At 45.0% G+C, this 23718-nt stretch overlaps 1 protein-coding gene across 2 annotated transcripts in view; it reads right to left on the bottom strand.

The window, feature by feature from the left end:
- Positions 1–1460: 1460 nt before the first annotated feature.
- The window catches only part of rftn2 (raftlin family member 2), a 105291-nt gene continuing 83033 nt past the window's right edge, over positions 1461–23718 (bottom strand). The window contains exons 9-10 of one of the 2 annotated variants that reach the window (XM_078551818.1): positions 12834–12918; positions 1461–6121 (exon numbers count right to left, since the gene is read on the bottom strand). In XM_078551818.1, coding sequence (XP_078407944.1) covers positions 5855–6121; positions 12834–12918 — 352 coding nt within the window. In that variant the 3' untranslated portion in view covers positions 1461–5854. The remainder of the gene's footprint in view (positions 6122–12833; positions 12919–23718) is intronic. The other variant, XM_078551819.1, reaches the window with a different exon arrangement.

Genomic DNA, 23718 nt, shown 5'->3' with positions numbered 1-23718 from the left:
ATCAATGGCGGGCCACATTTCCTGCCATTGGATGTCAGGAACCTCACTGTAAAACATTTGCATGTAATTATAAGCCCAGCTTGCTGGAATCATCCCCTCACGCTGGATCATCTGAGCACGTCGGCATGATTGCACGCCGACATATTTCACAACTGTACATAAGCGATGTGCACCTGGTGAACTGCACTTCAGTTGGGACTTCAAGGTTTGTCTGCCTACCTTGCTTCAGGCAGCACTAACGGTCATAAACGCTAGGCTTCGCAGACAGCACCACATTACTTTTTGGGGGGGGCACTGGGACCGGTGTCTACTACCAGACCAGCCATAAGGTAAGGGTGGCTTCTCAATGGCTGCAGGGCTAGGGGAAGGGAGAGAAGTGGCCTCAGGCAAGGGAAGAGGCTGCAGGGCTGGAGCTGTACTGGGGAAAGGGGTATCCCAGGGTTTGTATGGGGACACATGTTGATCTGTGCAAGTGGCCTCAGGGCTGAGGAGGCAGTCTCTAGAGGAGATCAGGCTGGATGGAGATGTGAGGGCGTGTGCATGTGAGAGAGTGAGCGGTGATGTGCCTTGAGCTGGCAGTGAGTGAGATGTCAGTGAATGTGTGATGGGCTTGAGTGTGTGAGTTTAGAGTGATGAGATAGCTGCCTTACCCTGGCGGCACAGATGAAATCATTCATCCCCTATCTGCATTGGATGGCCAACCTCTTCTGTGCAGCATTGGCACTGATCACCACTGCTATCGCCTCCCAAGCCGGAGTGGTAATGTTGCTGCCCCTCCTGCAGCCACAGTGGGGGTAGAGGACATCATGGCGGGCCTCCTTGGCATCCAAAAGGTGTTCCAGGGACATGTTACTAAACTGGGGTCTGCAGTCTTTTTGCCTTTTGGGGCCATGTCTTTGCAGCAGTCCTGGGCTGGAGGCACTGAGAGGCATGCGCGTGGCTGCACTTAAAATATGGCACTTGGGGTGAGGAAACAGCGAGGTGATGGCATGGCGGGCAAATCAGAGCCTGCCCACCATCAAAATGGCGTGTTTCCCAGGAACGCACGATTAATGAGGGGGAATTGGGACGATACAGCGTGAAAAACTGCCACGGTGGCTGGCGGGCAAAACATAGTTTTTCCCGCCCGCTATCACACAGTGAAAATCTGGGATGATTCCACCCTTTAACCCTATTTCTCGCCTGAGTATTTCCAGCATTTGTTTTTATTTCAGATTTCCAGAATCTGCAGTTTTTTTATGTTTGCAGTGTAAATGGAAATATAAATTGTATATTTTAAAATTATTCAGCAAAGTAAACACATGCACATTCAGCGTTATTTTATGTATTTCTATTTTCTGATGCAGAAATTGTAAAAGGTATATTGAATACTGCCTACTCATTGTAATGTTTTGCATAACTTTCGAGTTCTACTTTTTGTACTTTATTATTTCTGCTTAAATACGTAAATATATCATTTTAAAAATGTCAGAATATTTATTTGGATTCGTTACATACAATCTTTTGCAGCTTTGAGTATGTAAATAGAACACGAGTGTAAAAATAACAACATGGGAAAACAATGAGTTATGTTAAGAAATACTACAGCTAGAGCAATTAATGCATCCTTAAAAACAGGAACTATGGCATATAATTATTAGAAAAATATCTTAAGATAATGCTTAGAATACACAGCCCTAATAACTATGGTCTCAATAACATTATAACTGCAAAGTGAATCTTTCATTGAAAACTCTGTCAATCAATTGCTTGAGGTTGTCACTCTGCAGTGAAGATATCAAAATCACTACTGAGCCTTCTATGCACTGTGGTGTATTATTGTAATTCCATAGAAACCATAATATATTTTAAAATAATGTCAGGCTGTAATTTAATTGCAGGGCTTTGATCGTATCATCTGAACTCCGAGACCAAACTCCAGCTTTATCACTTGCTCCCAACTACCCGTAATTTATATTATACTTGACATTAGTATTTTGTTTCCTTCTGTAACACCAAACAAACAATACAAACTCTAAGACGTTTCAGATTCATCTACTCACTTCCACTACAGTCTTTCATACAACAAACCGGTAAGCACCAATATTCATAAGACCCATTTAACCTCGTTTCTAAAGAATAACAGTTAAAAACTGTCAAGAATTCAACAGTGCTAATTAACATTTTTCTGCATATAAGTATATACTTAATACTATTCAAAATGATTTTTCTGTAATGATTGTAGGGAGTGTTTTGAACATTAAAGATTTTTATAAAAATTACTTATGTCAGAGCATTTTGGTAAATTTCTCCATTTTAGTGTCTTTTCTTGCATCTGCCTGGCCCAATGGAAAGTTGCCACATACCTACTGCCAGGGCAGCCTGTGGTCAACCAGCAGGAAATGCTAAGTGTTTGCCAGGTGTGACTATACCCCTAATTTTTCGTTCTGACTATTGAAGAAAAAGGTTCTCAATTGGGAATCTGGAGGCCCCTAGGGGTCCACAAGAAGTTTTAAAGGGAAATGTCAAAATATATGACCTTGTCTGAAGGACAAAGATCACTGTCAATTAAAAAAAACAATTAAACCAATTGAGCTAATTCTGAACACGAGCCCCTTTCAACTGAAATAATCTCCGCAAACCCTGCCTTCTGGCTGCGTTGATTGGCCACTTTCTAGCCCATTGAGGAGCTCCAGGGGAAGTGAGCTGACCAGAGCGTCTGTCACTCAGAATGATAGAGATAGGTTCCCTTGGGGATCTGCTGGGGAAGAGGATTTTCCAGAGCTCCTTGTTACTCCGAGTGACGGAAGCAAGTTTTTGTTAAGCTGCTCCTGAGAACTCAGATTGGTCAGATCACATGTCACTTAGGGCTGAATTTTACCACATGCTTTGGGACCCCAACGTCAGTGTGAATAGTGGGTTCTGAGCACGCATTTGCCAGCAGTGGGACCAGCTCGGGCAATTTTACCCCAGGTTTCCTCCTAATTGGCTGCCTGTGGGTCTACCATCCAATCAAGGATGGCAGAAAGGCTCATGGTACTGCCGGCCTAATCAGAGGGCTGGCAACTCTGAAGCCTCAGCAGCAGCATTACCAGGAGAAGTGATCATTGCTAAAGAAAGCAGGAGACCTCGAGCCTCCAGAAGGTAATTGAATAAAAAAATTTAAAATTCAGGCGTCCGAGAATCAGAAGGCAAAACCCTCCAGGGAGATTGTTGGGGCTGTAGGGTATGCCTTTTCTGCTTCCAGCCCCCTCTTTGGACATTGGAGCCTCTGGCTCCGATGCCTCCCCCTGCCCCTGGGCTGCTGCAGGGGATCCACCTCTGTTAAACTGGTGGTTGCACCGTTGACAAAATGCAGCTGCTCCTAGCAGCAGGTCTGTGTTGAGGAGCTGTCCTGATGCAGCTTTCTGCAGTCCTCCACCACGATTCCCTCCCAGCCCACCAGCTGGGGATTGGTAAAACTCTGTCCTTAGACTCACCAGATTCTCACTGAGAGAAAGCAGTGTTTAATCAGAGATCGCAGGGAACAAGAGGAGAAGATTTTAAAAACAATAGAGGGAAATCTTGGAGAAATTCAAGAGAATTTAAATTCTATTGAGAAGCAAGTTTCAAAGTTGCAGAAACAGATGGAGCAACAAGATGGGCTGGCATTTCTTAAGGTGAGGGTTTGTAAAACGTTCAATTCAATGAAGCTTCACACAGTCACGAAATAATCTATAATACCTACCTAATGACTCCTAACCAAGTTAGGCCAACTGTTTTGTCTATTTAGAGACAGTTCTGTTATTATAGTCAAATTAATTTTCTTGCACACTGTCTGCAGAATCCCAGGAAAGCCCATAGCCTCAGCAACAATTGCTTATACAGCACCTTCAATATAGTAAACTGTCCAAGGCACTTCGCATGAGTGTTATCAAACAAACTTTGACACTGAGCCACATAAGGAGATATTAGTACAGGAAAGAAAAAAGATTAATCAAAAATGTAGATTTTAAGGAGAGGATGAAAGGAAGAGAGAGGGATAGGGAATTGGAGAGGTTTAGGAAGGCAATTCCAGGGCTTAGAGACCAGCTAACCAAAGACACAGAAGCCATTGATGGAGTGCTGAAAATCCAGAATGTGCAAGAGGCCAGAAGTGAAGGAGTGCAGAGATCTCGAAGGATTGTTAGGGGCTGCAGGAGGCTGTAGATACATGGGGTGGGTGGGGGGCAAGGGGGAGTTGGGTGGGTGGAGGGCAAGGCCACAGACTGATTAGAAAACAAAAATAATACATTTATATGCAGGATTTGTAACTAATTTTTATACAGAAAAAATAGTTGTGCTAAAGGGGATCCATGGATTTTCTTTAATAACACAGAAGTTTGTGAACCCCTGATCTAAGAGACTCTTCAAAAGAACACTTACATTTATTAAAAAGATTCATTTACTGGTGGTTGTGCAACAAAAGGATGGCTCCTATTTCTGTATCGTATAATTAGATTAGCGTGGTGCTAGATAATGTGGTTATACCAGAAGTCATAGAGTCATTAACAGCACAGAAGGAGGCTATTTGGCCCATGACATTAGAATTATTGTCCTGGCTGCTACAATGAATCGTATTACTTTTTCTATGTTAGAATATGATGATTGACCATTGTGCAGAACCATGAATGAAAATTTCCATTGTGATTTAAAATTAGTACCTGATTCAGCTGAGTACCTCAACTGAAATTGTACTCGGTGCGCAAGTCGATACAATGGTTCTTCATACCTTTCAACCATAGGAGTTTAAGTTATTCTCTTGATGAGCTGAAGAAATCAATACGTTAATTGAGAGAATTTTGCATTGACACCAGTACCAGACTGATTCTTATTAAATAGTTCTCAGTGCATTATTAAAAGCTGCTAATCCCAACAGTATGTTTAGCTTCAGTGTTCAGTTCCATTTGCTACTCCTCAGATAATGAGGCAGGTCGTGCCCGAATGCAGGGAGACTTGGGCAATGTCCACATTTGGGCTGATAAGTGGAAAGTAACATTCATGGCAAACAAGTGCCAGGCAATGACCATCTCCAACAAGAGAAAGTCTTAACCACCTCCCCTTGAAATTCAATAGAATCATCACCTTTGTCAAATCCCCCACCATCAACATCTGGGACTCATCATTGATCAGAAACGTAACTGGGCCAGTCACAGAAATACTGCGGTTGCAAGACTAGGTGACTCTCCTCCCGACTTCCCAAAGCCTTTCCTTCAAGCATAAGTCAGGAATGTTATGGAATATTCTCTACATGCTTAGATGAGTGCAGTTCCAACAATATTCAAGCTCAGCACCATCCAGGATAAAGCAGCCCACTTGATTGGCACCCCGTCCACAACCTTAAACATTCACTTCCTTCACCACTCATGTACCTTGTCTGCAGATTTCACTGCAGCAAGGCTACTTTGACAATTCCCAAATCTGTGGCCTCTACCACTTAGAAGGACAAGGGCATCAGGCGCATGTGAACAGCACCACCTGCAATTTCGCCTCAAGTCATACACCGTCATGGCTTTGAAACATGTTGCTGTTCCTTCATCATCACTGGGTCAAAATGCTGGAACTCCTTATCCAACAGTACTGTGGGAAGACCTTCAAATCGTAATTGACAGTTATGATTTGTTAAAGAAGCCTGGATCTGTGTGCATAAATCCTGAGAGTCGAAATATTGTTTAATACGTCTGCTGTAAGATAATGGAAAAGTAAAAAAGGGCATATTTTTAAACATAGCTTTCTGTTTGAAGACAAAAAAATTCACATCTCACAAAGCTATTTGCTACTGTCAAAGTACATGATAGGAAGTCCGGTTGCCTTTCTTTATGTTGTTGTCTTTTGTATGTAATGGAACTGTGCAGTGTCATATGCAGGTAACTTGAGGTATTTCTTCCTCTTGATCGAGCTGCCCATCATCCAAGTCTCTGAAAACATTATCAGTGCGAGGCATGCCAGAAAGGCCTCCATATTGATGTGATGGCTCTTTGATCCAGAAGTTTCTTTCTGAAGTAGTATAAGAATCGTCAGGAGGCTCTGATTCTGAAGGCTTATTTTTACTGGTGGTCACACCCACATTTCTATTCCAGTTTTTGGTTTTTTCATTGCTTTTTGCTTGCCGAGTAGATTTTTTCTGTAAAGTGAGGATCAATAGAAAGGCTTGTTGAAATGAAAAGAATACTAAAAATATTCTATTGAGGGCAATTAAATCAAAGAATACTGAATTCTCATAAATGTTGGGGAAAAGGAAATGACCTTTAGAGATAAATTTTTGACCTAAACAGTTTCTCTCTTCATTCACTGTTAATGGTATTTCTCCCCCACACCTCTCAGCATGCAGTTTCCCAGTTGGAAGGGTGGACAGGTGACCTGTTCCCAAGCTTCTGACAATATTTAGCTTGATCTGGTTGCTAGTAAGTGCATATGGGAGTTTATGTTACTATTTAATAGGGAATTGAAAGGGATGAATATAATAGGATTCAAGTAAAGGATATTAGAATATAATTACATTGCGAGAGAAGATCAATATGTTAACTGTAGGCTTTTGAGAATTTTGTATCTGCTTTGAGAAATGGTATAAAATGTCAGAATGACCAAAGCTTGGCATTATAGTTTTAAGACATATTTAAAGGCAACTAAGACCAATCAGGAATGACTCCCAGCCTGCCTAGCATAAAATTCAGGAATATAGTTCTGTTTGGGAGAGAGAGTGCGTATGCTGGGAAGTAATCCCTGCTTCTGTTTTGTTCATCTTTGCACTTAAAAAGACATAACTTGGGTGAATAAATCTTACTTGTTTAAAACATTCAGCTTTAGTCTATGTGTCTACTTGACCACTGGACCCTAGGATCCAAGGTGATAGATCCACTGCCTAACTAGCCAAGCTTGGTATTGCAAAATTCCAGGTGATGATGCGGAGGTGTAACTTCTGGCCTTTCAATGACGAGCAGAGGAAGAGAAGTGCCCAAGAGAAGAGTGATCAGGGATTGTGGCTCCTTGTTTTGTTGGAGATGCTCAAAAGGTAAGCTTTGATTGGAACCAATGCATGCAGCTGATTCAAAAACAGAAAATGCTGGAAAAACTCAGCAGGTCCAGCAGCATCTGTGGAGAGAGAAACAGAGTTAGCATTTTGAGTCCATATGACCCTTCTTCAGGGCTCCTTTGAAGAAGGGTCTCCAACTCTGAAGAAGGGTCATATGGACTCGAAATGTTACCCCTGTTTCTCTCTCCACAGATGCTGCTAGACCTGCTGAGTTTTTCTAGCATTTTCTGTTTTTGTTTCCTATTTCCAGCATCTGCAGTATTTTGCTTTTATCAACACCATGCAGCCGATTATCAGACACTGATGGAGGATATCCTGGCATCCACTGAAGTAGCTCCCATAGTGAGAGCTCAACAGCTTGGACTTATGAGGTGGGGAAACCTCCAAGAGTACAGATTTATGACCTTATACACCTGGTCTGGCAATGGTTGCAGTCTGAGATAATTAACCCAGTGAAGATTGTGGAGCTGCTTGTTGTGGACTGATTCATCTGAGTTCTGCCCCAAAAATCAGGATGTGGGTCAGGCAAAGAGAGCTGGTGGCTGTCGTACAGCAGCATCTAGCAGTGGAGGAACTGGCTCATAATTGAGTCCTTCAGTAGCCTAGGATACCCTTCCAACCTGAAGAACTGTGGACATCCTGGTAAAACTCCATGAGGGATGAGTGATGCTGTAGTGTAGCAAGAGGCTGGGAAGGAACATTGTATTTTTTTTGACAATAAAGTTAAAAATGTTAAATCTAATAAACTACTGAGGAGTTATCTCTGTCATAGCTTAGGGCATATTGCTCGCTTATATCCTAAGAATGGGGTACCTGTGGGTGGTTGCCTGGGAAACATGAACCTAGTCCCTGGGGGGGATTATTTGATTGGTATAGACCATAAGACCATAAGACATAGGAGCAGAAATTAGGCCATTTGGCCCATTGAGTCTGCTCCGCCATTCAATCATGGCTGATAAGTTTTCATAGTGCAAACAGAGCAATAGGAACTTAGGACTTAGGAGCAAGAGTAGGCCATTTGGCCCTTTGAGCCTGCTCTGCCATTCGATAAAATTATGGCTGATCCGATTGTGGTCTCAGCTCCACTTTCTTATCTGCCCCCCCGCCCCCCCCCCCCCGACCCCCCCAACCACCATAACCCTGGACTCCCTTGCCTATCAAAAATCTAAAACTCAGCCTTGAATAAACTCAATGATCCAGCCTCTATTGCTTTCCGGGGAAGAGAATCCCACAGACGTAATGATCCTCTGAGAGAAAATCTTTTTCCTCATCTGTCTTAAAATGGTCTCTCCTATTGCTAGGATAGCCCCCACTACCAGTAGCCCAGCAAAATTCAACTCCTACACAACTGGAACAGAGGGTTTTTGCATATGTGCATGCATGGGGCGTGGGTGGGATCTGTGTCCAGTACTCCTGGCATCTGCCAGTGGCCATCCTAGTAGCTTCTGAGGGGAACTACAGTGTGGGGTTGCAGGGAAGATATTAGCAACAAGTCGGTGGCTTTGAGGAGGGGGGAAGCTACAGCCAGCTGTAAATGAGTGACAATTTAAGTAGAAAGGCCAGGAGATTTAGTGCAATCCATGACTTAGAGCTGATGGTGTGGGATCCACAGTTCTACACTCAGTTGGAGGTGCAAATAATGGGTTGGAGAATTTTCTTTGCTCTTTGCATCAGTCAAATTCTGGAAATTCCACTGTTGCTTCAGGGGTTTCAGCCTCTAACTTAATTGCTGTCTACTTGGATTCAGCGTCTTGCAGTAATTACCTGCCATAGGATGAGAAACTTGCTCAGTGGGGAAAGGACATCTTTTCTTCTATCTGTGCTGTCAATATTTGCTGATAGGTTTCTACTGATATTTTTTGCTACTTTCACTGCTTGTTTTGATGATTCACTGCTGGTCCCATTTGGGTTGTCACTTTTGATTGTCTCAGTGGTTTGCTGATGGCACCACCTACAGGTTTGGAATTTTGAACCCACTCGCTCTTCAATACCGTACATGTTTCTTTTCAATCTAGTGTTGTTTTACATGAAATAGGAGATATTATGGTTCTAAAAAAAATACAAATGTACAGAATTTGAACTCAAATCCATTGCACCCTTTATACTTGTCTTCAACTAACAGGAAAGAAAACCAGCCAATAAAATATAGAATATGATCTCTAAGGGATATAAATTATTTGACTATTAGAATGATGCATTTGTGCTGAATCACACAAAATTCAGTTTCAATAATAAACTAGATTCTTTGAAAGGTTGAAAGGTTTGAAAGTGTTCTGCAATTACCAAGAATAAACTTCCAATTTGCTTTTGCTGAAAGGGAGTAGACTAAATACTACATCACAGAACACAAACTGTTACAGCGCAGGAGGACATTTGGCCCATCGTGTCTGCACCAGCTCTGAATAAGCAATTCCCTTAGTGCCATTCTCCTACCTTCTCCCCATAACCCTGCATATTCTTCCTTTTTGGATAGCAGTCTAATTCCCTTTTGAATGCTGTAAAGAATATATCTTTTTATTTCTGTTGGACTGTGGATTAAAATTACAATGGCCACAGTTTGAAGGATATGTTTACTGGAACAGTGTGAGGGATAGGTACAATGTTGCTATCCTGGAACAGAGTGTGCCATGAAAGACAGGATGGTGCTGAGGAAGAGTCTGGTTTAATGGGGGAACTGCCTGGCAACAAAATTTTAATTGGCTCCTGACCAGGTGACCAGGTTTTGTGTGAGAGCAATGCAGCAGAATAGCTCCTAGCCTGAAAGGAACAAGGCTTAAAACCTCTTTTTCTATGTGTGGAAGATTCCAGTAGTCCCACAATAATAGCCAGCTGGCTTTTTCTCCTCATATCTCTATAACCGGCTCTTTCTCTGAAAACCCCTGTGAAGAGGCAAAGGGAAAAATCACTAGTAGAGACATTGAAAAGCAAGTGCTCAACCAGTGAACTAAATACTGAAAGTGCTGGAAGAACATCTTATCTCATCAACAAGAAATGAAAGAAATTTGGAAAGACATCAATCAAAATCAACTCATCGACTCCTATACTCTGGAATTGGTGCGACTGAACTGTTTTATCCACCCTTAAAATCCATGTTTTTGTGTGTCTTAAGTGTCTTGTATGTGCGGGTATAGGGATTTAAGAAGGATAGAGTTTAGGTTATAGAGTTAGAAATTAGCAGTTCATACATGACCCAGACCTTCCTGTTGCTTGCCATTTCAACACCATCCTGCTCTCTTGCCCACATGTCCATCCTTGGCCTGTTGCAATGTTCCAGTGAAGCCCAATGCAAACTGGAGGGACAGCACCTCATCTTCTGATTAGGCACTTTACAGCCTTCCGGACTTGACATTGAGTTCAACAGCTTCAATCCATGAACTCTCTCCCCCATCCTCACCCCTTTTATCAATATTCATTTTTATTTTTTTATTTTTATTTTTTATCCACTTGTTTTTATTTTTTATTTATTTTCATTTTTATTCATTGTTTCATCCCCACCTTTTATCCTATTTTTTATCTTTTTTCCCGACCACCATCCCCTCCCCCCACCCCACTCCCACTAGGACCATCTGCCACTTGTTCATATTGTTCTTTCCAGAGTGCTTACCCTTGTCCTGCTATTACCACATTCTGCTTTCTGACCTTAATGCCATCATCAGCACCTTCTTTAGCCCTAACTACTACCATTAACACCCCTTTGTCTTTTTGTTCATGACATCTTTGTCAACCTCTCCTTTGCCTCCACCTATCACTGGTCTTCTATCCAGCATCGCCTGCTCGACACCCCTTAAACAGTATACATTTCATCACATTTTTACTTCTCTTTAGCTCTGAAGAAGAGTCATATGGACTTGAAACGTTAACTGTCTTTCTCTCCACAGATGCTGTTAGACCTGCTGAGTTTTTCTAGCATTTTCTGTTTTCATTTACTTATTAAGTTTACAAACCTAGTGCTTGTATTCTGCTAACCTAAATTAAACAGCTAGGTAGAATTGGGAATTTGGGCAATCTGGTGGTTTGGTCAAATTTCTCACATTTGATGCGGCTCGGGAAACAGCGGGGCTTGATATTACAGTGCACTATCCCCAGTGAGTTGTGACAATGCTTCAATTGACCCTGTCTCCACCAAACTCTCAGACAGTGCATTCCAGACCTTAAACACATTTGCATGAAAATATTTTCTCATATCGCTTTTGCTTCTTTTGCCAATACTTTAAATCTGTGCCCTCTCATTCTCAATCCTTTCACGAGTGGGAACAGTTTCTCCCTATCTACGCTGTCCAGACCCCTCATGATTTTGAATATCTATCAAATCTCCTCTCAGCATTCTTTTTTCCAAGGAAAACAGTCCTAACTTCTCCAATGTATCTTCATAACTGAAATTCCTCATCCCTGGAACCATTCTTGTGAATCTTTTCTGTGCACTCTCCAAGACCTTCACATCCTTCCTAAAGTGTGGCACCCAGAACTGGGTGCAATACTCCAGCTGAGCTAGTGTTTTATACAATTTTTTTGCTCATCTCCCATTAACAAAGCCCTGGACTCTGTATGCTTTATTAAATGCTCTCTCAACCTGTCCTGCCACCTTCAATGACTTATGCACATATACACTCAGGCCCTCTGCTTCTGCACCTCCTTTAGAATTGTACCTTTTATTTTATATTGTCTCTCCATGTTCTTCCTACCAAAATTCTTCACATTTCTCTACATGGAACTTCATCTGCCACCTGTCTTCCCATTCCACCAACTTGTCTACGTCTTTTTGAGTTCTATACTATCATCTTCACAGTTCACAATGCTTCCAAGTTTCATATCATAATCTAGTCTCACATCAGTACAAAATTTCTCACACTATTTAAACAAAGAACTTACATTTATATAGTACCTTACATAAGCTCAGACCATCCCAAAGTGATCTACTCCCAATGAAATACCATTGAAGTGTAGTCACTGTAGTAATGTAGGAAAATGCAGCTGACAACCTGCGCACAGCAAGATTCCACAAATAACAATGAAATAGATAATTGAATCATCTGCTTTTGTGATCTTAGTTGAGGGTTAAATATTAGCCATGGTACCAGAGAGAGCTCCCCACCTCCTCCATAATAGTGCATGAGATAATTTAAGCTAAAGGAGAGGACAGAGGGGGCAATAGTTTAACGTCTCATCTGACATTGCAGCATTTCCTACTCAAGTGTCAACCTGGATTGCATCCTCAAGCCCCTGGAGTGCAGCTTGAAACCAGAACAACTGGAACATAGGAACAAGAATAGGCCACTCAGCCCCTCAAGTGTGCTCCGCACCTCTACCACCCTTTGTGTGAAGTATTGCCCTTTCTTGAATGGCCTGGCTCTAATTTTAAGGTTATGTCCTCTTTGTCTTAGATTCCCCACTAGCAGAAAAGGTTTCTCTCTATCTGCCCTATCAATTCCTTTCAAAACCTTAAACAACCTCACTGTTAGCCTTCTATATTCCAGGGAAATAAGCCTAGTTTATGTAAATGCTCCTCATAATTTAAACCTTGGAGCCATGGTAACATTGTGGTGACTACATTACAAAATCCCACTCTCAATTTCTGCACCCCCTGTATACTTAATTACCCAAATAGCACATACAAACTCAGATTGTTCCTTTGAGATTGCAGCTGTGCAGAATTGATGTGGAGGTTTCCTACTTTGTATTTATCGCCATTGGTACATGTGTGCTGATCAAATATTTTGAAACATTTAAGAAAATGATAATTACAAGAAATAACATTTCACATCTAAAATGCTGTGATCCTGAAGTTAACATTAATTTAACTTACCTCTGATGTTTCCAGATGCAGATCAGGGCTGGGTGTGGCAGGTCTCTGTAAGAATATCACTTGTTTTGTTGCTAAATTTCCTTCACTATAAACATGAAACGTATGTGAAATTTGGTTAAGTTCTAAATTACTGTAACAAAAGCAATTAATCTACCAATATGCATATTGGATTAAAATATTTTCATACAAATATTTTGTTGTTTTGAGGTGGAGAGATGGGAAGCTCAAAGAAGTTAATGGATTAAAAACATGGCAATTTGCCCATACCCCATCAGAGTTAAAAGAAAGCTCCTGTGATAGATTGTATTAGTTCTAACAGGTTAATTCCAGTTCAGTTCACCTAGGATTTCCTGAACCACTACTTCAGCAGAGATCTGGGAGCAGTTTGTGAAAAAGAAAAATCATCTGATTTTGCAGAATTGCTGCGAGCATGGTCAAACATAATATGGAAGCCCAGTGACCCTCTTTCCAGGCTGAACAGAGGTTCTCTGATTCTTCCATGAAAATGTACATCTGTGTATGTACCAGCTCTTTGGTTGCACAGATTCAGCTAATCTGAAAGCATTATATTCTGAAATGTTATTTTAGCATAAATGAATTCAGAATACTGAAGTCAAAAAAGGTCAAATGTCTCATGTCTTTCTGGAACAGTGTAGTAGTAACAGCAGGGTTGGTACTCCTATGGTCCTTGAGTTGTAATTTATGCACATTTACTCCAGAGGAAGACAGTGGACTGAGAAGGTGTATAATTTTGCTGATCTCTGTTTTCTCTGGACCCTCTTCTCAGCCAGCTGAGCTTTTTGTTTCTGCTTGCTTCTTCCAATGCCCTTCCAAACAGATGGCCTCCAAAAGTCACCGTCATCAGCAACTGTCTCCCAGTTGTCAGTGTTAATGTTCACCACCTTGCATCTTGCTTGCACGTGTCTTTGCAGCAGAGGTACGGACACCCAGGAGGTCGTGACCCAGTGGCTGGTTCATCATACAGAAGGTCTTGGGGTATATGGCCGTCATCCATTCGATGAATGTGGCCAAGCCAGCGCAGACCTTGTTGACTTAGCAATAAATATATGCTGATGGAATTATCACACTTCAGGACCTCTGAATTGGTTATCTTGTCCTGCCAAGAGAAGTTGGAAACTGTTCAGCCTTTCCTCCTGCCTGGCACATGTTGTCCAGGTCTCGCCACTGTAGAGGAATGCGCTGAGGACACAGGCTTGATAGACCTGCAGTTTGGTGCTCTCAATCAGGTTGCTGTTGTTCCAAACTTTCTTACTCAGTTTGGATATAACAACTGCAGCTTTTATGATGTATGTGTTGCTTTCAGCATCAAGTGACAGATTCCGGTAGGATGGGCTTCACTTGAACCATGCTGGGACCAGTGTCCTGGTGAACCGAATAACTAGGACTATAGAGACGGCTTTAAACTAAATAGGAAGGGGAAAGTGTTCTGGAAAGGGGATACGTAGGCTTACAAAGCAAAAGGATATGGCAGCCTTGCAGAGCAGCACAGAGGAATTTGGGAGTCTTGTGCATGAATCCCAAAAAGCTAACATACAAGTTCAACGGGTAATAGGGAAGGCAAATGGAATGTTGGCCTTTATTTCAAAGGGAATGGAGTGAAAAAATAGGGGAGTCTTGCTAAAGCTATACAAGGCACTGGTTAGACCACACGAAGAATAGTGTGAAACAATTTTGGTCCCCTTATCTAAGGAAAGGTATACTAGCATTGGAGGCAGTTCAAAGAAAGTTCACTAGGTTGATCCTGGGTGTGGAGGGATTTTCTTATAAGGAGAGGTTGAATAGGTTGGGCCTGTACTCATTGAAATTTAGAAGAATGAGAGGTGATGTTACTGAAACATAGGGCAGAATTTTCAGTTTGATGTGTGGGGGGCAGGCCCCGCACATTTGTGTGTAAAATGATGCGCGGTGACGTCAGGCGAGCATCCCGATGTCACCGCATGCCATTGCGATATTTCACTGGGCGGGCACGCGATGATGTCCGATCCGTGCCCGCCATTAATTAACAGGCCAGTTAAGGCCCTTTCATCTTCAATCGATGGCGATTTTTAGGCGCCCGTGCGATCTTTGGATCGGCGCCTGGGCGCAACAAGCAGGCGGGTAAGAGACTTTTCTATGAAACTCATCCATGGGTTGGGTAAGAGGGCTTCGTGGGGTTGTCAATCTGCTTTGTGGAGTATTTATTGGAGAAAGTATTTTAAACTTGCCCATGTGATCTGCAGTAGTTCAGAATGCATTCCAGCAACTTTGTGTACTTTGAACCTTCAGGTCAGCACTCTGCAGTCAGGAATCTTTAGCGGGCCTGCAGCTTTCCAGAAGCCTCCCCTTAGCCTGGGTATGGGATCTGACATGTCCACTGGAGGCAGCTCCTCTGAGGAGGAAGGGAGGGCTAGAATGGGGAAGAGGCCAGGAGTGCACATTCAGCCTCCAGGGGAGCCACCTTTGGGAGTACAGGTGCAGGTACAAGGGGTGCAGGGCCAAGAGGTAGTCCAAGATGGAAGGGGCCACAGAAGACGCCACAATCCAGCTGCCAGGGTATACAGGCGGCGAAGCAGCTACCTCAATATGTCTGAGGTGCAGTGCCGAAGGAGTCTCCGACTGTTAAGGGAAACAGTCAACTATATCTGTCAGATGATTGGCCCTGAGATCTCCTCTGTGTGGGCAGACATCCCATGACAGGGGCTCTGAAGGTCATAGCTGCCTCCAACTTCTCTGACTCCTTCTAGGGCTCGGTGGGTGATCTTTGCGGTGTCTCCAATCAGCTGTCCACACTTGTGTCAAGCAGGTCACAGACGCTCTGTTCAGGCGTGCATTGACCTTCATCCACTACTGTTGGGACCAGGCAAGCCAGGCACAGCGAGCCAGAGGCTTCGCAGCCATTGCTAGCTTCCAGGGTACAATAGACTGCACACATGTGGCCATCAAGGCGCCAGCAGGTGAGCCCGGTGCCTTCGTCAACAGGAAGGGCTTCCACTCTGAACGTGCAGATAGTGTGTGATCACAGGATGCTGATTCTACAAGTCTGTGCAAGGTACCCTGGCAATTCCCACGACGCCTACATTTTCAGACATTCCCAGGTGCTGGGGCTCTTCAGTGCTCTGGCCCCGCTTGATGGCTGGCTGCTGGGTGACAAGGGCTATCCTCTCAGAAGGTGGCCCATGTTGCCTCCCCTTCATCCAATATCAGAAGCTGAGCAGTGGTACAATAGGAGCCACGCCTCCACAAGGGCTGTGGTGGAGAGAGCCATCGGTCCTCTCAAGATGCGTTTCCGATGCCTGGACCGCTCAGGGGGCGCACTCCACTACCCTATAGATCGTGTGTCGGTGATAGTGGTTGCATGCTGCGCTCTACACAATCTTGCGCTGGAAAGAGGGGGGAAGTAGTGGATGATGAAGACGTCGACGCATTGTCTGTGGCTGCACACGAGGAGTCCAACACTGATTCCGAGGATGACCATGCACAGGGGAATGCTGAGTGGGTAGACGCTGACCCGGGACTACACCAAGGAAACAGGGGCACCCGGGAAGCTTTAATCCAATGAACCTTCAACTAGCAGAGCACAAATGGATCAGCAGGATCAGTCTTGCCTGGCGCATCCATACTCGGCACCTAAGTGCAAAATCTGCCAGGTCATCAGCAGGAACCAAGGACCTTGGACATAAATTTGAATCCAAACAAACACTCATGATATTTTTCTGAAACACACACATGCAGAGGAAATGAGCCACCCTCAGCCATGGTCATTTGAATTTTAATTTTAACATCAGATGTCCTCCCAATTGCAAAACAATACTGTAAGCAAGCAAAAATAAATTATAAGGACCTAATCTCGGGCCAACACAAAAGCACCACTGAGAAACCCGTGGTGTACCTAATGTGCCTTACGTTTCCGTTTGCGGGTGCTACGTCTTGGTGCTGCCCCATCGCTCAAAGTGACATCTGAGACAGCCTGCTGACTCTGCTGTCCTGTTGGCCTCGATGACCTTGGCAGTTGCCCTCTGGCCCGTGGATCCTGTGCTGGGCCCGCCTGGGAGGGAGCTGCCAGTTGCACAGCTGGCATCTCCCCAGTCATCGCAGCCTCACCTGATGAAACGGTCACTGGGAGAGGGGCGGAGTACCTGGTGCCCTCATCCGGAGCGTCCTGAGAGGAGCTCGCAGAGACGACAGGCAGCTGCTGCGCTGATGTGAGGTCGCCTTGGGCCTCCCTGCTCATCGTGGATTAATGGGCAATGAGCTGGGAAGCTTGAAGCCCAAACCATCTCCCACATTGGCACTGACCAGCTGTGGCCAATGCCATTGTGAGGGCTTGCAGGTCCGAGCATAACCCAGGAGGACCTGCTTGTTCTCCTGGAGGCGCCTCTCTACATGAGTCACCACTCTCTCCATGGAGGAAGCATGACGCTCTGCCATGAGGCTCATTGCATCAGTGATGCTCCACGTGGATTCCTCCACCACGGACACCAAGCGAAGTATAGCCTCATGTATTACACCCAGTGCTCCCACCTGGCCACATTTCCTGCAGCTGCTGCGTCGCGGACAACTCCAGAGGTACATCATCACGCCCTGATTCAGCATGTGCCTGGTCCCCTGCAGTCTTCCGACTGCTGGTGCCATCAGCACTCTCTGTCTCTGCCAGCTCCTCCAGTGAATGTGAAGTGCCCTCTCCACTGTGCCCCGGGACATTAGCCAGTGTTCTAATGCCCACCGAGGTGCTAGGATCTGCGTTGGTGCCTGCCTCGCATAAATGGTGTGACACAGGTGACACTTGAGGGTCCTTGAGATGAGTGGGGCATCTGCAGCTCCTCCTGCCGGCCATGCTCTGATGATACTGAAATGAACAAGGACAGTGGATCAGTTAGCGTGCACACAGTGACACACTTCATCCCTTTCCCCCGGCTCATTATTCACTCAACTTTCCAGAAACAATGGACATGAACATTGGTGGGGTGGTAAATAGTGAGGAGAATAGCCTTACGTTACAGGAGGTTACAGACGGGCTGGTCAGATGGGCTGACGAATGCCAAATGGAATTTAATCCGGATAAGTGTGAGGTGATGCACTTGGGCAGGACAAACAAGGCACGGGAATACACGATGAATGGTAGGGCCGTGGGAAGTAACAAGGATCAGAGGGCCCTTGGTGTGCATGTCGACTGGTCCCTTAAGGTAACGGGACAGGTACATAAGGTGTTTAAGAAGGCATATGCCATGCTTGCCTTTATTAGCTGAGGCATGGAATATAGGAGCAGAGAGGTAATGTTCCAACTGCAGAAAACGCTGCTTAGGTCACAGCTATAATTCTGCATGCAGTTCTGAAATGCGCTTTATGGGAGGGATGTGATTGCAGTGGAGATAGTACAGAGGACGTTTACCAGGATGTTGGCTGGCCTGGCACTTAGGAGGAGAGATTGCATAGACTGGGATTATTTCCCCTGGAGCACAGGAGATTGAGGGTGACATGACTGAGGTGTATAAACTTATGAGGGGCATAGATAGGGTTGACAGAAAGGAACTTTTCCCCTTGGTGGAGGGATCAGTAACCAGGTGGCATAGATTTAAAGTAAGGGGCATGAGGTTTACTGGGGATGTGATGGACAACATTTGCACACAGAGTGTGGTGGGAATGTGGAACGCACTGTCTGAAAGGGTGGTGGACGCAGAAGCCCTCCTAACATGTAATAAGTATTTGGATGTGCACTTGCGATGCCATGGCACACAAGGCTATGGGCATAGTGCTGGGAAATGGGATTAGAAGACTTAGATACGTGTTTGACCCGCGCATCCTCGAAGGGCCGAAGGGCCTTTTTCTGTGCTCCAGACCTCTGACTTTATCACTCTATGACCGAGCAATGTTGCAACACTAAGAAACGTAACAATCATCAGTGCTATGGATGTTGGGAGGACATTGCGGATCTCACTGTTGGCCTCAAATACCTGGCCGTTCCACCCCAGCCTCACCAACACCAGTTGACCTGGGTGCGTGACGCCTCTCAAGCTCAAGGGCCTCCTGCTCAAAGCAGCTGAACATGAGGAGATGTGTCTGCAGTCCTCCACGCTCCGAGGCATTATGAGCATTCTTGTCCTGAGAAAGAGAGAACACCATTCATTACGGCAAATTGCACATGGGCTCTGCAAGCGCACGCCGCACGCCAACCACAGTGGCCCATATCAGGCCTCCAGTGCCTCCTCTCCCCGCTACTGCTGATCATTCATACAAAGATAGTATGCCTGCTCCCAACCCCACAACGGCCACCTCGGACACATGCTGCGTACATCACTTCAGGAACCACACGGTCTTTGATCCCATAGCAAGGAAGTGCAACTACATGCAACGTCGAGGGCAGCAGATGGTTCTTGGCCACAACACCTTGAGGCTCCCCTTCCACCATCTCATCACCCTGAATAGGACATGTGTTGGAGTTCTGAGTAGGCCCCTACTGCATCTCCTGCAGGTTGCCCCCAGATTAGTCATGTGCGACTAAGAGCAACACATGGTGCTGGGGAGAACTCATCTCATGAACCACTCAGGCTGATCTAAGCATGGGCACTATCTGCTTGCCCACCCAGCGTAGGAAAAATGCCCTACATGAATCAATGCAGTTACGACAGTAAGAACAAAGAACAAAGTACAGCACAGGAACAGGACCTTCAGCCCTCCAAGCCTACGCCGATCATATTGCCTGTCAAACTAAAACATTTTGCACTTCCAGGGTCCGTATACCTCTATTCCCATCCTATTCATGTATTTGTCAAGCTGCCTCTTAAACACCACTATCGTACCTGCTTCCACCACCTCCTCTGGCAGCGAATTCCAGACACTCACTACCCTCTGCGTAAAAAACTTGCCCCGCACATCTCCTCTAAAGTTTTCTCCTCTCACCTTAAATCTATGTCCCCTAGTAATTGACTCTTCCGCCCTGGGAAAAAGCTTCTGACTATCTACTCTGTCCATGCCACTCATAATTTTGTAAACTTCTATCAAGTCGCCCCTCAATCTCCATCGCTCTAGTGAGAACAATCCGAGTTTCTCCAACCTCTCCTCATGGCTAATAACCTCCAGACCAGGCAGCATCCTGGTAAACCTCCTCTGCACCCTCTCCAACGCCTCCATATCCTTCTGGTAATGTGGCGACCAGAATTGCACGCAATATTCCAAGTGTGGCCTAATCAAGGTTCTATACAGCTGCAGCATGACTTCCCAGCTTTTATACTCAATACCCCTGCCGATGAAGGCAAGCATGCCATATGCCTTCCTGACAACCTTATCCGCCTGCGTTGCCACTTTCAGTGACCTGTGGATCTGTAAACCTAGATCCCTCTGCCTGTCGATTAACTTAAGGGTTCTGCCATTTACTGTATAATTCCTACCTGTATTAGACCTTCCAAAATGTATTACCACGCATTTGTCCGGATTAAACTCCATCTGCCATTTCTCCGCCCAAGTCTCCAACCGATCTATATCCCGTTGTATCCTTTGACAATCCTCTTCACTATCTGCAACTCCTCCAACCTTAGTGTCGTCTGCAAACTTACTAATTAGCCCAGTTACATTTTCCTCCAAATCATTTATGTATACTACAAACAGCAAAGGTCCCAGCACTGATCCCTGTGGAACACCACTAGTCACAGCTCTCCATTCAGAAAAGCACCCTTCCACTGCTACCCTCTGTCTTCTATGACCAAGCCAATTCTGTATCCATCTTGCCAGCTCACCTCTGATCCCGTGCGACTTTACCTTCTGTACCAGTCTACCATGAGGGACCTTGTCAAAGGCCTTACTGAAATCCATGTAGATAACATCCACTGCCCTTCCATTGTCGATCATCTTTGTCACTTCCTCGAAAAACTCGATCAAGTTAGTGAGACACGACCTCCCCTTCACAAAACCATGCTGCCTCTCACCAATACACCCATTTGCTTCCAAATGGTAGTAAATCCCGTCACGAAGAATCTTCTCCAATAATTTCCCTATCACTGACATAAGGCTCACCGGCCTGTAATTTCCTGGATTATCCCTGCTACCCTTCTTAAACAATGGAATAACATTGGCCATTCTCTAGTCCTCTGGGACCTCACCCGTAGCCAGTGAGGATACAAAGATTTTTGTCAAGGCCCCAGCAATCTCCTCCCTTGTCTCCCTCAGTACTCTGGGGTAGATCCCATCTGGCCCTGGGGACTTATCCACCTTAATATTCTTCAAGACGCCTGACACCTCCTCTTTTTTGATCTCAACATGATCCAGGCTATCTACACACTCTTCCCTAGGCAAATCGACCGCTAAGTCCTTCTCTTTGGGGGGGCCTCAAAGGCTAAGGCTACCTGTTGGGTTAAATGCCCAATGCCAACATAGTACTCACCCTGCCAGAGTGCAACAAGTCATTGAAGTGCTTTTGGCACTGGATCCAGGTGCACTGAACCACGTCGCGGGAGCTCACCACATCCACCACCTCCTCCCAGGCACGTTTGGTCATGTGGGGAGGCCTCCTCCTCCCATCTCAGGGGACCAGCACCTTCTGCCATGCTGTCACCTCCAGCAAGGCATTCATCTGAAAAGCGAGGGGTGCATTGGCTGTCCTACCCTGCAGCCTACCCTGCTCCTGTGGCAGACCCTGCAGCCTGGCCTGTTCCTCTGCTCTTCCCTTCAGCCTGGCCTGCTCAGCCAAACCCCTATGATGTGCCCTCAAATTGGCCATTGTCACCAGCCTACAGGAGGCTGCCAGGTCTTCTTTTAAACAGACTGCCGGGTTGCCATTGGAGCAGGCGGTCTGTGCACACCCACTGCAGCCCGCACACTCCCGCTATTCATGGGAGTCGGCAAATATGCTGGGCGGGCCAATGGCAGCCCGCACCACCCCCCCCAAACGGAAAATCCTGCCCATAAGATTCTTAGGGGGCTTGTCAGGGCAGATGCTGCGAGGTTGTTTCCCCTTGTGGGAGAATCTAGGACCAGAGGGCATAATCCCAGAGTAAGGGGGCACCCATTTAAAACAGAGATGAGGAGGAATTTCTTCTCAAGGGTAATCAATCTGTGCTATTCTTTATTGCAGAGGGCTGTAGAGGCTGGGTTAAGTATATTCAAGGCTGAGATAGACAGGTTTTTAATCAGTAAGGGAATCAAGGTTTATGGGGAAAAGGCAGGAAAGTAGAGTTGAAGATTATCAGATCAGCCATGATCTCATTGAATGGTAGAGCAGACTCGATGGGCTAAATGGCCTACTTCTGCTCCTACGTCTTATGGTCTTATTGCTGGTGATTGTGGGGCCTAGATATGTGAAGCTCTCAACAACCTCCAGCGTCACATTATCAATGCCGATAGATGGCAGCACAGCAACATGCTGGACCATGACCTTTGTCTTCCTGATGCTGATGGTCAAACCAAGCTCTTTATGGGTGTGACACAGTCTGTCCATTTGCCGCTAAAGGTGTTTTTCGATATGCTAGTGTGGCATTATCAGTGTAGAGCAACTCTCTTGAAGTCTTGGCACACCTTTATCTTGGGCTTTAGGCAGGCAAGTCTGAAAAGCTTTGTTAGTTCTGGTATGTAGGTAAACACCCTCTGTAGATGACCTGAAGACATATGACAACAGCAAAGAGAAAGAATGCTAAAGAGTGTCAGTGCCAGGATACAACACTGTTTGACCCCACTGCAGATCCCAAAAGATTTTGGTGTTAGCCTCATCATAGCTGACCTTACCTATCATGTCCTCATGGAAAGAGATCACATTGAGCAGCTTTGGTAGGCAGCCAATTTTCTCCAGGAGCTTAAATAGACCGCCTCTGTTCAAATGATCGAATGCCTTGGTAAGGTTGCTGAAGGCAATATGTCGTGGTCTCCTTTGCTCATGGCATTTCTCTTACAGCTACCAGACTGAGAAGATAATGTCAATTGAGGATCCTCCAGTTCTGAAACTACACTGGGATTCGGGGTAGATGCGTTCAGCCAGGATCTGTAGTCTGGCAAAGTTGCAACCAGTAATCATTAGTGCACTGTTTAGCAGTCTGTTGTACTTTACTTTGAGTGGCTCTTAGTGCATTCAGAGTTTTCTTGCTCAGATCTCTCTTGTAATTAATGAGAGTGGACCACTTGGCTTCAATGAAAGTGATATTAGGCTCAAACCTGTCAACATTTTTCTGCTCTTGCTTCTCATATGTTGAGAGTGTGGTTTTGTAGATGCTGTCTCGAAGTATGTTCCATTTTGCTTCTACACTGTATGTGGGAATGATGGCAAGTGCCTGTTCAATTGAATAGAGGATCTGTTTGTTTTTATCTGGGTAGGCAGTATGGCTGATGTTGGTATGAGGATGACATTTCTGCTTTGAATGCAAAAACTTCAATGGCTGTGTTGCATCCTCACCCTAATGCACACCAGGGAGCAATCTGTATCACAGTCAGTGTTGTGGTAGCTGTGTGTGTTAAGAATGATGTTCAGAGAGTCATGTCTTGATGATGATAGATCCAGTTACTAATGCCCTGATCTTGGATGTCTCCAGGGCACTTTGTGGCATGGCTTCTTCTGCATGAAGGTTTTAGTTACACAAAGCTCATGGTAGTAGCAAAGCTCAAGTAGTCTCTGTAAATTCTCATTTCTCTTTCTCAGGTCATGATGCCCAAGGTAGGAGTGTCATGCCTCATATAAAAGCAAAATACTGTGGATGTTGGAAATCTGAAACAAAATCAGAAAATGCTGGGAAAACTCAGCAGGTCTAACAGCATCTGTGGAGAGAGAAAACGGTTAACATTGAGTCCGTATTACTCTGAAGAAGAATCATACAGACTTGAAACGTTAACTCTGTTTCTTTTCTCTCTCCACTGGTGCTGTTAGACCTACTGAGTTTTTCCAACATTTTCTGTTTTTGTGTCATGCCTT

This window comes from Cetorhinus maximus, chromosome 11, assembly GCF_964194155.1.
Source record: "Cetorhinus maximus chromosome 11, sCetMax3.hap1.1, whole genome shotgun sequence".
Lineage (NCBI taxonomy): Eukaryota > Metazoa > Chordata > Chondrichthyes > Lamniformes > Cetorhinidae > Cetorhinus > Cetorhinus maximus.
This window is presented reverse-complemented; position numbering and strand designations above follow the sequence as displayed.